At 39.1% G+C, this 14564-nt stretch overlaps 1 protein-coding gene across 3 annotated transcripts in view; it reads right to left on the bottom strand.

Annotated features, from left to right (window-relative positions):
* Positions 1-14564, bottom strand: part of Mthfd2l (methylenetetrahydrofolate dehydrogenase (NADP+ dependent) 2 like) — an 84418-nt gene that overhangs the window by 45337 nt on the left and 24517 nt on the right. For all 3 annotated transcript variants that reach the window (XM_057773209.1, XM_057773210.1, XM_057773211.1), the window contains exon 6: positions 2258-2350. In XM_057773209.1, coding sequence (XP_057629192.1) covers positions 2258-2350 — 93 coding nt within the window. The remainder of the gene's footprint in view (positions 1-2257; positions 2351-14564) is intronic.

Raw genomic sequence — 14564 nt, 5'->3', positions numbered from 1 at the left:
GTTATCTATCATTCAAGCTTTAGATGTGGCAAGGGGTGCAACAAGGGTACAAAGAAAAAATAAAGACTGTATGCCAAGTAAAGTAGGAAATTGAAAAAAAAACGCTGGTTCTCGTAAATGAAATCATAATAATCTCTCTCTGTTGCTGCTCTTGGATCTCTAGAAACAGTTCTTAACAGTCTATGGAGGCTTCAGAAGCCTGAGCTTCTCTCCTGCTCTCTTCTCCATCCTTGGCTCTCCCAATGTCCACAGCTTTAAGATCTCATATGAGATAACCTTGGCTATGTTCCACACAGTATTTCTGACACTATCCTTCTTAATATATTAATGTATATTATGTATATCATGTACCCCAGTATCTCCATTTTGGACCATACATCCCTCTGTGAGGACTTTCTATTTCTTTTCTTGCAGCTTGGGATATTCTTCTCTCGGATGATTCCATAAATATTTCTTCCACTTTACATAGGTCATGAAATTCACCTCAGACCCTCATGTGATAAAGGAACTTTTACAGAGCTGTGCTTGGGCTGTTGAAAGCCTGAGGTCCTAGACATTGGGAAAGCATGGGCAATCCCATTACTGAAGGAGCAGGTGAAGGATACTACACTACTATAGCCCAGTGAGAGCAAAATCTGTGAGAAGAGACACAGAGCCATAGACACGGGAGAGAGTACAGAAGGGAGGAAGAAGAGAGAAGAGATAGCCTGCCCTGAGCTTGCTTTCTCTTCCCTTCAGATTCCCTTCAGTGCTAAATCTAGGCAGAAGCCAGTGACCAAAATATCCAGGTCAGGCTGTCCACACTCATCAGCCTCCCTGGAAGGAAGCAGAAGAAGGCAGAGTGGACCCTGTGGGCAGATGAGTGACCAGGAATGAGACTCTACTCACTGGCCAGTTCTTGAAAATTATTTTCAGAAATCAATATCTAAAATGGTATCTTATACATGTTCTTTCTGAAGCCCTTATCTGTATCCAACACTGTTTTAGATTAACGGGGATTTTTGTTTTGTTTTGTTTTTTGCTTTTTCTCACAAAAATATAAGCTCTACAATGGGCAGACTTTGTTATTTTATTAAGTATTACATCCTTACAATTTGAAACATCTGCTGCACAAGAGTACAACAATTACTGGTGGTCAAATCCAATCTTCCCTTCACTCTCTGAGAGTATTCATGTCTGATAAAGTCAGAGACAAGCAGTCGACCCTCAATATTTGTAAGGAAATTAATCACACATACGAAATCTGTACTCTAGCCTTTCCTAGGATCTAAAATATCATTCAGGTTACTTAATTTACCTTATTGATTAAAACTAATAAATTTAAACATGTTATAATAAACATATACATATTCACTATATTTTACATATTTTTCTTTCTTTACTAAAATACAAAATAACCTAATGCAGCATGACTGTAAATGATGTTAAAATATTTTAACAAAGTTAAATTTTAAAAAAGATGAAATACTTATGTCATTCAAAATATGGCAAGAGGTAATTCCCAAAATTATCAAATATTTACCTATAACACTTTAAAAAAATTTTATTCAGAATAACTGCAGTGACAGGGAGCTCACCAGCTCAAGAATTATGGCTTTATGGGGCCCTGTTATAATAAAGTTGGGTTTGACTCTTCTTTTTCCTTATTCTTTACAAAATACAATTTTTTCATCTTATTCTTTCGTACAAACCACAGACACTCAGTTTGTCGCACCGAATTTCACATACCACCTTTCGGCAAATGTCGCCATTCTCACATCAGACACCCACACTGGGACATGGTCTAGGCTGTGGTCTTCCCTTTAGAGTCCAGACTCTGAAGCCTATGCCTCAAGCCTTGGTGCAGGCAGAGCTGCACCTTTCTCACTTAGACATTCTATTTTCACCAGCACAATTTTCAAGATCAAATTCAGTTTCTTTCTTCTCTAAACCACATGACATTACCAACCGGCATTGATCTGTTTCTTACATGTTGCTCAGTCACGTTTGCCCAAGCAAATGGAAAAGTACACATTTGTTCTGGGGCTTCATTTATCGTTGCAAGGGTCATTAGTGTTCCCCAAAAGGTGTGACAGATGTAACACAGGTGCAATAGGTCAATAATATGATGACCGCACTGAGACAAAATTCAGTCCACAGATGTCAGTCATAGGCTTGCCCATGTGTGTCTCCTACAGGTTCTTTCAGTGCCCCAGAAATTAGGGCAGGAATGATTCAACCATATCATTCCGCCACATGACAATCACTCTGGACTTACCTGCGGCCACTATGATAATGTCTGCCAGCTGAGTATGGGCCTTCAGTTGCTCTCTGGGAGTGTATCTGTGAGCTATCGTCACCGTGGCGTCTCCTGAAATGCAGAAGAGACTCCATTAAGGGATAATTTGATTTTCAAAATTCCACAAAGGTTTTAAACCTGAGGTAGTTTTTGCTGCTACTCATAAATAGGAAAGTTGCTTCGACATGACTAAATCACTTTGAAAAGAAAAAAGAAAGAAGTTCTAGATGAAGCAAACTGTTAAAAGTCTACTTTTCAGTTGTATACACGGACAACCATATGAGGCTAAATGAGAGTAAAAAGCCGCCCACCCTTGGATGGACATCTTTTTAAATTTTGTATTGATTGGCTCTACACTGGTATTAGAGTTCACAATGGTGTATTAATGACAGGGAAACAAATGCAGACAGCAACAAGACACATGTTCTAAAAATGGGCAATGTATTGCAGAAGAATGGGTGAGCTAGTAATTCTGCCAAGAAGGGGTGTCAAGATGTGGTTCCTAATGGAGGCAGAGTATCTGCTAATGTTCCCAAGCATAACAGAAGGGAAAAGGAAGAAAAGGACATTTCAAGTGAGAAGATAAAGCCAATCAAGGTAGCGACTGTGTTTAGGAAAAGTCAAGAGGACTGGAATAGAGCAGGAAGCCTTTGTGGGAAAACTTGAATGGGTTAGAAAGTAAGAAGGAATGTACAGAGCTCTGTCATCTCAAGCTATGACACGGCCTGGGAGGAAGAATGAGGCAAATGCAGTGAGGGAAGCAGCCCAGGGAGTGGTGACACAGAGGAGTTGTTCCCACTGGGAACTGCAGGGGAGCGGAAGGCCAGGCAGTGCCTCCACCCTAACCCCCAGGAGTGTCGTGCAAACAGCAGATCTACAAAAACCCATCCATTTAATGATGAGTAATAAATAAGGATTTGGTGAAGCATCAATAAACATCCCCAGGAAGGACAAGTCTAGGGTAATGGGGAGGTGATGAAATGGCCAAGGCTCCAGTGGTGGATAAGACTAGCCTAGTCCAGTCATGATGACTCGTGCTTTTATCCATCAGTCAGCTATGAGCTGATGATGCAGCAAACTTTACCATAAGAAAAGTTTTAAAGGAAATACTTCAAATGTGGCAGAAATAAGAAAGAAGTACACAAAAGTGAAATCAAAATGTGTTTTAACTAATTTATCGATATATGTGAAGGCAATGATTTGTTGTGAAAATTGAACATTATGAACAAACATTATAATAATTTTTAATTGGAGCTTAAAGTAATAAAAGTCAGGAAGAAGTGACATGAATCCATCCAAACTGACCTATACTGGTCAAAACTGAGAGGCATTTTAGTAATGATTCTGAATTTTAAAGATTGAAAAAAAAGAATCAAAGAATCCTATAAACAAGCATCAACCTCACCCACCACCACCCCCCAGCCTCAAATAGAAAAATTCCCAGAAAGACTCATGTAAAGAAATTGGGATGCAAGAATTTTCCCACAAGCCACTCAAATTAAGATTAAGAGTTGCAAACAATATTGAAAATTCATGACCTCAGAGAATATTGTTTTTAAATGAAAAGAACTTGCTAAGACATGTGTTCTGATTTACCAAACCCATTTGCAGAATGGAGAGATGTGACATGTTTTATTACAGAAAAAAGACTTTGAAACATGTGGAGATCTGACTGGCAGACTTCCAAGGCTTGATTATTCTCTTCTAAGTCATACTGAAATTTAACTGCCATGGCAACGATACGCTGGTGGGACCAGCAGTGTTTATTTGATGGATAAGAGCCCTGATGATCAGTGCTGCCGGGGGAGTGGACGCCTCATGAAAGGCAGTTTCAGCAGCATCTTCTTGTAACGCTCACTCTTTGAAGCTGTAAAGCAACGGCCTCTGTTCTTCACAGATTACTGGCCGCAGTATTCTGCTATAGTAGCAAACATCTGATTCAGACACTGACAAACATAAATGGTATTTGCCTAGATAATGTAGAAAGAATGCAACACACAAAGGGAGAATGGGAAGGGAAGGCTAAGTCTTCTGGTTACTCACACATAATAATGGGTATCAACAAGTTGCTCTAAAAGCTAATAAGCCAATAACACAGGCATCTATTTCAAAATATACATATTCTGAAAGATGAGTTTTATTGATTAATATCAGATAAGAAACAAAAACTGAAATCAGAAATGGAGCAAGAACATTCTACCAATTCTTTTATACTATTAATAGATACTACACAAAAAGTAGAGAATTAAATCTGCTCTGTTATAATTATTAAGATAATAAAAATCTTAAATATTCAGGACAGAAAAGCTTAAAAGGAAAAGGAAAACAGAATAGAGAGTACATTGACAATCCTAACCACAGGTATTTACCATAAAAATGAAAAAAGAATTTTCAGTCACCTTTAAAGGATAATTGTATGAGCAATTCAATAATAAACAGGACAAAGATGTACACTGAGAAAGCAAAGAGGTGGTCTGGGCGTGGTGGCACATGTCTTGGGAGGAAGGGGCAGGAGGATCTCCAGATTGAGGTCAACCTCTCTCATGGCGAGTTCCAGGACATCCAGAACTACGTAAAGAGATCATATCTAAAAAGCAAAGGCAAAGGCTAAAGTAAGTGTGACGCTTAATGCCTGTAATTCCAGTGCTTGGGTCACAGAGGAATGGATTTCCAAGTTGAGGTTATCCTAGGCTACACGAGTTTTAGGCTAGAAGGCTAGCCTGGGACACATACCAAAACCTTCTCCCAAAAATTATTTTAAAAGGGAAGAAAAAAAAAGAAGGAAAGAGAAGGGAGAGGAAGAGGACAGAAAGTGTGACACAAAAGAATATAAATAGACAAAATAAAATTGACATGATGAAGAAAATGAATTCAAGTGAATGTAAACACGTAAGTTGTTGTAATAAAAGCGGTAGGGCTGTGTCCCCGGCATCTAGCCGCCAGCATGGCTAGTTTATGTCTTGAAATAATTATATGGAAATTGTATTTTTTAAATTATTGTTTGGCCCATTAGTTTTAGTTTCTTATTGGCTAGTTCTTATATATTGATCTAACCCATTTTTAATATTTTGTGTAGTATCATGAGTTGGCTTATCAGGAAAGATCTTAATTTGCGTCTGTCTGGAGTGAGATAATCATGGCGACTCATTGATTTGGTTTTTTTTTTTTTTTTAGTATTTTGTTTTGTTTATTTTTTCTATCTAATTTTTTGTCCTATCAGGGCCAAGCAGTTTTTTTTATTAATTAACCAATGAAAGTAACAGATAAATATAAGACCCATCCCCATCAGTAAGTAACAAGTAATGGAGAAATGCAGCTCATGATGAATAGGAATACAGTGCAGTTGCTGAGCTTAATCTGCCCTTTTCAAATCATGACAGGGCAAATACAGAAAACATAAATAACATTATATGATTACAATGTATTAAACTCTGAAAATAAATTATATGTATGACTTATGTAGCCAGACAACACTTTCTAGTGGTATTATTTTGGGTAGCATAAATTTCATTAATACCAAAGCAGATAATTATATAATTCATAAATAATTAGTCTTGATCACAACTTAGTAAAGATATTATTATTGACAAAAATCAGACATGAACTAACCTTCCTACTGAACATTTAAAAATCCTATTTCAAATAATTATTCAATCAAAAAGGAAATACAAAAAAAAACAAAAAACAAAAAGGAAATACAAAACAGTACTGTAGAAGTTGTAGAAACTTTCATAATAAAAGCAGTTTATATTAAATCCTACAAAATAGATATAAAGCAATTCTTAAAGAATAATACATAGACCTAAGTTACTATATCAATAAGACTGAAATCAGAAAAATTAATCAACCATTGATGTAACTTATTAAAAGTTACATAAAGAAAAAAATCAATAGTAGAAAAGATTAATGAACATAAAGTTAGATGCATTAGATAAATACATATAGCAATATTTTACTATTAAAACACAAAGAAAATTCATTAAATTATCCAAGGAAAAAATGAAAATACAAAAATAAATACCTGGTATATGTAACAGCATGTTAGAAAGCACTGGGAAAAGCACTTATTGTAATAGCAGATCAAAAGGAACCACAAGCAGGAAAGGTGTAAAATCAGTGTGATATAAATTTCCCTAACATAATACCAAAAGATGCTGGGGGAGTGGACTAAACTAGAGGGAGTAAATGGACAACCATGTTCCTGGGCAAAAACTCTCACCATAATGATGACCATTCTCCTACATATGTTGCAAAAATAGTACAACTCTGATCAACTATTTTTCTTTGGGAGGGAAGCATCTAATTGATTTTAAAGTTATTATAGAAAACACAAAAGAAACTAGCCAAAAAGTTTCTGAAAAGGAGAAACAGAAGTAATTGGTCAATCTATGGTTTATCTCATTTTAGCAAATGGTGCAGGTTATTCTCGGGTCCTGCCATAAAAGCCGAAGTATTCCTTGTTTTTTCTTTTGCTCACCTACTAGTTCAGTGTTTGTGTTTACATCTTCCCTAAAGAACTAATTAGGAAGCATTCAGTCGCTTTTTAGTCGTTTCCTATTCAGAAGGGTCCCCTTACACCTAGGTGACCATCCCAGTGTTCTCTTATTTCAAAGAGAGTCTCCCAAATCCCTACCAAAAACTAAAATAGAATAAAAAAGAAATCTGAACCAAAATTTCCCATTCTATTAGTATTGATGATTCAGCAAGAAATTGGAAGCTATTTAGCACCACAGTGAGAGGAATACACATGAACATACACACACACACACACACACACAAACACACTAGCAAAAAGTTTGATGCAAATTAAAAACATAAACTTCAATCTTCATTTAAAAATTACTATAGTTCTTTATTAACATCAGATTAATTTACTACTCTAAGTTTGGTTAGAAAGGCCCACAGCAGATACTAAAATCATACTTAGGGGGGCTGGAGAGATGGCTCAGAGGTTAAGAGCACTGACTGCTCTTCCAGAGGTCCTGAGTTCAATTCCCAGCAACCACGTGGTGGCTCACAACCATCTGTAATGAGATCTGGTGCCCTCTTCTGGCCTGCAGGCACACATGGAGGCTGAACACTGTGTATACAATAAATAAAAAAATCTTTAAAAAAAAAAATAAAATAAAATCATACTTAGATTTGACTGACCATTGTTTGTGACTCTGATGATAACTAAACCATGGCGAGACTCTTGGCAGGCGATTTGGTAGCCCTTGTGATGTTAGCAAAAGAAACTTGAACAAAAGAAGCTAAAAGCAAAGGTGTTTAGACTTCTGACTCCTACTGAAGAGAGCCTCTGAACTATTCCTGGCACCCACCTTTCTGAGCAACTATACATCCTAGCTGGCATGGTGTGGAGAAGAATTCTAACATTTCCAGCAACAGTTATCTTACTAGAATGCATTAGTTGAGACACTGGCATCTTAGGAATATTTTACACACTGCTGGGGATTAAATGTGCTGTAGGTGAGAGAGAAGCCAAGGGTAGACTGAGCTTCTGGTGAACTCATGGTTAGACTGAGCTTCTGGTGAACTTATGGTACCACTGACTAAGGTGGCATATTTGTTTTGCATTATGATAGCAAACAATTGAGAGAAAATGTTTGGGCTCATAAGTTTAGAAGTTTCAACGCTTGAGCAGATGACCTCCTTGCCTTGGGTATGTGGTGGAACATCACAGCAGAAGCCTTGATAGCACAGAACTATCCATTTACCTTGTAGTCAGAAGCAAAATAATAGGAAGAGAGTAACATACCACAATTTTCCTTGAGAACATGCAACCAACAACCCAAGGCTTCCCACTAAGTTCCACCTCCTCCAAAAAGCTCTATGTACTCTCCAGGACTCCCAACCCTGCCCAGGGAGTAAATCTTTACCACCTGTACCCACAAGAGACACTTGGGATCGAAGCTATGGGTAAGATAATGGAAATAAAATTGGTTGTAAGAATCCATAAAATAAGTGTGAAGTGTTTAAACGGGTCATGCCTGTGAAACTATTGAGTGGATACAAAAGTCTAGTATTTTGAGTCATGGGACTACAAAGGATCATTGAGGGCAGTGATTCTTAACCTATGGGTTGTGGCCCCTTTCACAGTGTGTTAGTTAGGGTTTCTATTGCTGTGATGAAACATCATGACCAAAAAGAAAGTTGGGGAGCAAAGGGTTTGTTTGGCTTATACTTCCATGTTACTGTTCATCACTGAAGAATGTCAGGACAGGAACTCAAATGGGGTAGTGCTGTGGGACAACAATCTTGTACCCTGTAAAGATTTATCAGTTGTATTGTTTTAATAAAATGCTGATTGGCCAGTAGGCAGGCAGGAAGCATAGGCAGGCAACAAGAACAGGAGGATTCTGGGAAGAGGAAAGACTCAATTTGCAGTCGTCATCCAGACACAGAGGAAGGATGATGTGACTGCCTCACTGATAAAAGGTACCAAGCCACGTGGCTAACACAGACAAGAATAAACTATAAGGGTTAATAAAAAGCCTGAGCTAATAGGCCAACCAGTTTATGATTAATGTAGACCTCTGTATGTTTTGTTGGGACTGTGAGACTGGGCATGACAGAAACCTCTGTCAACAGGGTAAGAACTTGGAAGCAGGAGCTGATGCAGAGGCTGTGGAGAGGTGCTGCTTTCTGGCATGTTCCTGATGGTCTACTCAGCCTGCTTTCTTATAGAACCCAGGACCAGCAGCCCAGAGATGGTATTACCCAGCATGGGCTAGGCCCTCCCACATTGATCACTAATTGACAAAATGCCTTACGGTTGTATTTCATGGTAGCATTTCCTCACCTGAGGCTCCTTCCACTCAGATGACTAGGTTGTATAAAGTTGACACACAAAACCAGTCAGTATAGAATCAAATGACCCTTTCATGGGGGCTGCAGATCATATATTTATATCATGATTCATAACAGTAGCAAAATTACAGTAATGAAGTAGCATGAAAATAATTTTATAGTTGGGGTCACCATGATGTAGAAACTGTATTAAAGGGTCACAGAACCAGGAAGATTGAGAACCACTGACTTAGGGAACGGGTATGGATAAAGATGTTAAGTATGAGTCTAATTCTGTGTTTTGAGAAGTCACTCTCAAGCTCAACCACAAATATTCCTCCATGATTTATAAAAATATAGATGTTTTGTGCTAGCTCCATTTCTTCTCGTCTTCATTTTCTTGAGGGCTAGAACTGGGAAACTATTTTTTATTGATGTTATTGAGCTATACATTTTTCTATACCCCCTCCCTTCCTATGCCCTCCCCTCCAACCCTCTCCCATGGTCCCCATGATCCCAATTTACTCGGGAGATCTTGTCTTTTTCTACTTCCCATGTAGATTAGATCCATGTATGTCTCTATTAGGGTCCTCTTTGTTGTCTAGGTTCTCTGGGATTGTGATTTGTAGTCTGGTTTTCCTAGCTTTATGTCTAAAATCCAGTTATGAATGATTACATATGATAATTGTCTTTCTGGGTCTGGGTTACCTCACTCAATATGATGTTTTCTATCTCCGTCCATTTGCCTGCAAATTTCAAAATGTCATTATATTTTTCTCCTGTGTAAATGTACCATATTTTCCTTATCCATTCTTCAGTCGAAAAGCATTTAGGTTGTTTCCAGGTTCTGGCTATGACAATCAATGCTGCTTTGAATAGTTGAGCACATGTCCTTGTGGTGCAGTTGAGCATTCTTTGGGTATATATACACCCAAAAGTGGTACTGTTGGGTCTTGAGGAAGTTTCCTAATTTTCTGAGAAATCAACATACTGATATATAAAAGGGCTATACCAACTTGCACCCACAGGTTCTCCAGTATAAATTGTCATAGGTATTTTCTATCTTGGCCATTCTTACAGGTGTAAGATGAAATCTCAGGATTGTTTTGATTTGCATTTCTCTGATGGCTAAGGATGTTGAGCATTTCCTTAAGGTCTTTCAGCGATTTAGATTCCTCTGTTGAGAGTTCTCTGTTTAGATCTTAGGAGTTTTAAATCATCCTTTTATAAAAGGTCTTATCATTTTAAATATGAAAAAATTGGTCCTTAGGGGAGCATTTAGTTACATTTCTCCATCTTCCTTTCTTCCTTCCATATAAAAGTTTCTTTTTAATAAATGACAAGCTCATATTTCAAATTCCTATCTGTTGTCTTATTTTGTACAATGTGCTAGTGATTGGCACATGAAAATATCTAACAGACTTATTTGTTCAATGAGTTATTCTATTATTTTCCATGAGTCCTTATGATAAATTTTACAAATAAAAAGTTTAAAGTATTGTCATTAATAAGTTTGCATTTGGCTGGGCATATGACTCATACTTATAATCCCAGAACTTGAAAGACTGAGCCAGGACAATCATTGCAAGGTGTAAAGCAAGCTTAAGTTATTTATGGAGTCCCAGACCAGTCAGAACTATGCAAGGGACTTTATCTCAAACTGCTTCACCCCCCAAAAGAAGTTCATATTTACTTCTTATAATGAGGGAGGAAGGGGAGAGAAGAGAGAATAAGGACTGGGATGGCAGGACATACAAAGCAATGTCTGGGGAGTGAGAAATGAAAGGATATTGGTTCTGGGAATGAACAGAGGGGTTCAGGCAAAAGGATCAGGACATAGAACTCCCAGGAGCTTGAGGAAAGGTGCTTTGGGAATGGCATGCTGTCCTGTAGAATTTTACTTAAGCCAGGCGGTGGTGGTGCTCTCCTTTAATCCCAGCACTTAGGAGGCAGATGCAGGGATTTCTGAGTTTGAGGCCAACTTGGTCTACAGAGTGAGTTCCTGGACAGCCAGGGCTACACAGAAACCCTTTCTCAAAACATCAAAATCAAACAATCAAAGGACATCTCAAAGAAAGAGAAAAGGAAGCATAGTTAGCCAGTCAGGTTGACTATAAATGTTGGATATAATAAGAAGGCCGCTAGTTAGTTCCCGGCTGCTTAGCCCCAAAATAACCACACAGATATTGTATTAATTAAATCACTGCTTAACCCATTAGCTCTAGCTTCTTATTGGCTAAGTCTTGCATATTAATTTAACCCATTTCTATTAATCTGTGTATCGCCATGAGGCTGTAGCTTACCGGGAAAAAAATCCAGCATCTATCTCTGGCGGGGCTACATGGCATCTCTCTGACTCTACCTCCTTTCTCCCATCATTCAGCTTAGTTTTCCCTACCTAACTAAGTTCTGCCCTGCTATAAGTCCCAAGCTTCTTTATTCATTAATGGTAATCACAGCATACAGATGGGAATCCCACATCAGTTAGGTGCCACGTGGCCAGTGCTTGGAGAAAACGCGCCTTCCAACGGTGAATCTGAAGATGAAGAGCACTGAGTTCGGAAGAGAGAGACCAAGTCTTCTTCACTCTTAGCAATGTACCACATTTTAGTTAAAGAGCATGTAACCAATGCCATAGCCACCTCATTGGTCACTTCTAGTGAGATGTGCTGCTTAAGAGTGAATGTATGCAAGAGGAGCTTTCTCTAAGTGAATGGAAAGTAAAATTAGATTCTAAATTCTACTAGTGACAGTTAATAGTTATAGTACCTTGATGGAGGAGGGCTCTCTGTTATCATGATGGGAAAATATGTTTTTAAAGGCATTGTTAGAGGGTTTTCTCCAGGCTTCCTTCCTTATGGGAAAGCTAGACAAAGTCATTGGGTTTCCATTCTCAGAGAAAGAGAAGCTTCTTCTGTTGCTACATATAAAAATGTCAAAAACATACCCTAGATGGGGTGGATGGTGGGATGGGCCAACTCATAGCTCTGTGTCTGGGTGGTTGCAGGGTTGGTCAGTCCACCAGCTCTCCTTCATCCTCAAGACCAGGTGAACTCTCCAGTACTGCCCTGGCTAGTTCACCCTCTGTAGTGAGCAAGGGGCGAGGTGATTCTCCTGCTCGTATGTCCTCAGGGTTGGCTTGCCCACACCTAAATTACCAGGGGCAGCTCTACTGTGTTGCCTACTTAAGGGGCTACTCTGCCTTGTGCTGCAGGCGGGACCAGGTGCCTTACTCTAGTGATCTCAGGGACAACTCTCCACAAGAAGGTCCTGCAGTCCCAGGATCTCTTTGACAAAGGATAACAGGATATCAAATAGGAGCCCCATTTAGGGCCTAGTATTGATGATATAGCAAAAAACACACAGACCTCAAATACAAAAACACTTACAAGTAACAATGTACGGACTAAAGGACCGTGTGGCTCACTGCATCACTCTGCAGCTTCCACAGCGGGATTTTTTTTCTTTTCTTCCCCGGGTCAGGGCAGTTGCAAGGGTAGAGGATGGATGGATGGAAAGGAGAGTGGGACCCAGATGCATGATGTGAAAACCACAAAGAATTTGGAAACAGTTAAATTTGAAAAAAAAAAAAAAAAAAAAGAATACCCTATAACCTCATGATGGTCACAATGGTTCTTAAAGACTGTAGGAAGCGCTGAGTTTCACAAGACACAACTTGCTTCTGTTACCTTGTGATGTCACTTCATGGAAGCCTGTGGGCTGCCCGAAGTAGCAGAATGTTTGCTTCTCACAGAACCTTCACAAATTCTCCTGCCCCCTTTATCACTCATTTCCACCATGACTGTCAAGGAGGAGAGAATCAGTCTCTCCGCTCTGTGGGGGCCCGAACTCCTCCCCAGCTCCCTGCAGAGCCTGTGGCCTCCTACCTGCTTCTGTTCAACGCTGAGGGAGAAGGGTGCAACCTTCCCGCTGACAGGGGCACAGTGCGGGCTTCTCACTTAGAGATTTAAGTACACTCTCACTCTTGAACGTGGCAAGCGCCACTCCCCCGCACGTGCCCCCCCCACAGCTCGGTAAACTAAGCGCCCCCCCCCACACACACACACAGCTCAGTAAACTAAAGAATTTTTCTTACAAATACCTGAGCTTCGGGCTCTTAATGCCAAAAGTTAAAGTGAATTGGGAACAGACTCATATTAAACTAATTGACAGTATAGCTGTCTTTTCCTTTTAGCGAAATTATATTCCACACTTTCTTCATCCATTCCTCCATTGAAGGGCATCTAGGTTGTTTCCAGGTTTTGGCTATTACAAACAATGCTGCTATGAACATAGTTGAACAGATACTTTTGTCATTTGATGTGGCATCTCTTGGGTATATTCCCAATAGTGGTATTACTGGATCTTGGGGTAGGTTGATCCCAAATTTCCTGAGAAATCGCCACACTGATTTCCAAAGTGGTTGCACAAGTTTGCATTCCCACCAGCAATGAATGAGTGTGCCTCTTTCTCCACAACCTCTCCAGCAAAGGCTATCATTGGTGTTCTTGATTTTAGCCATTCTGACAGGTGTAAGATGGTATCTCAAAGTTGTTTTAATTTGCATTTCCCTTATCGCTAAGGAGGTTGAGCATGACCTTAGGTGTCTTTTGGCCATTTGAATTTCTTCTGTTGAGAATTCTCTGTTCAGATCAGTGGCCCATTTTTTTATTGGGTTCATTAGCATTTTAAAGTTTAGTTTCTTGAGTTCTTTATATATTTTGGAGATCAGACCTTTGTCTGTTGCAGGGTTGGTGAAGATCTTCTCCCAGTCAGTGGGTTGCCTTTTTGTCTTAGTGACAGTGTCCTTTGCTTTACAGAAGCTACTCAGTTTCAGGAGGTCCCATTTATTCAATGTTGCCCTTAATGTCTGTGCTGCTGGGGATAAACGTAGGAAGTGATCTCCTGTACCCATATGTTGTAGAGTACTTCCAACTTTTTCTTCTATCAGGTTCAGTGTGTTCAGACTAATATTGAGGTCTTTAATCCATTTGGACTTGAGTTTTGTGCATGGTGATAGATATGGATCTATTTTCATTCTTCTACAGGTTGACAACCAGTTCTGCCAGCACCATTTGTTGAAGATGCTCTCTTTTTTCCATTGAATACTTTTAGCTCCTTTATCAAAAATTAGGTGTTTGTCCTTGAGATTAAAAAATGAATTAGTAGGCTCTGAGTCTCTTCTGGCAAAACAATGCACAATGTGAGCTAAATACTCAACATTGTGTCATTAGAGCAAGTTCTTTAGATATGAATTTGCAGTTAATCCACCTTCATTATCTCCATTAGCTAACAATGCATGTAATTACTGCTCTGCCAGGCAGAGACATCCAAACCTTAACTTTCCCACAGACTCCAAATAGTCACTAAGTCGCTTACTGCAGTTCATGATATCAATAATAGATGTCACCATGATCCTACTAAATGTGTATGTAATTACACAGCACCCATGTGCCTAAACTCTAATATCATCTTTAGTATAATCTGTTACCTTTTA

The sequence above is a fragment of the Chionomys nivalis genome, chromosome 6 (genome assembly GCF_950005125.1).
Source record: "Chionomys nivalis chromosome 6, mChiNiv1.1, whole genome shotgun sequence".
In the NCBI taxonomy this organism is placed as follows: domain Eukaryota; kingdom Metazoa; phylum Chordata; class Mammalia; order Rodentia; family Cricetidae; genus Chionomys; species Chionomys nivalis.
This window is presented reverse-complemented; position numbering and strand designations above follow the sequence as displayed.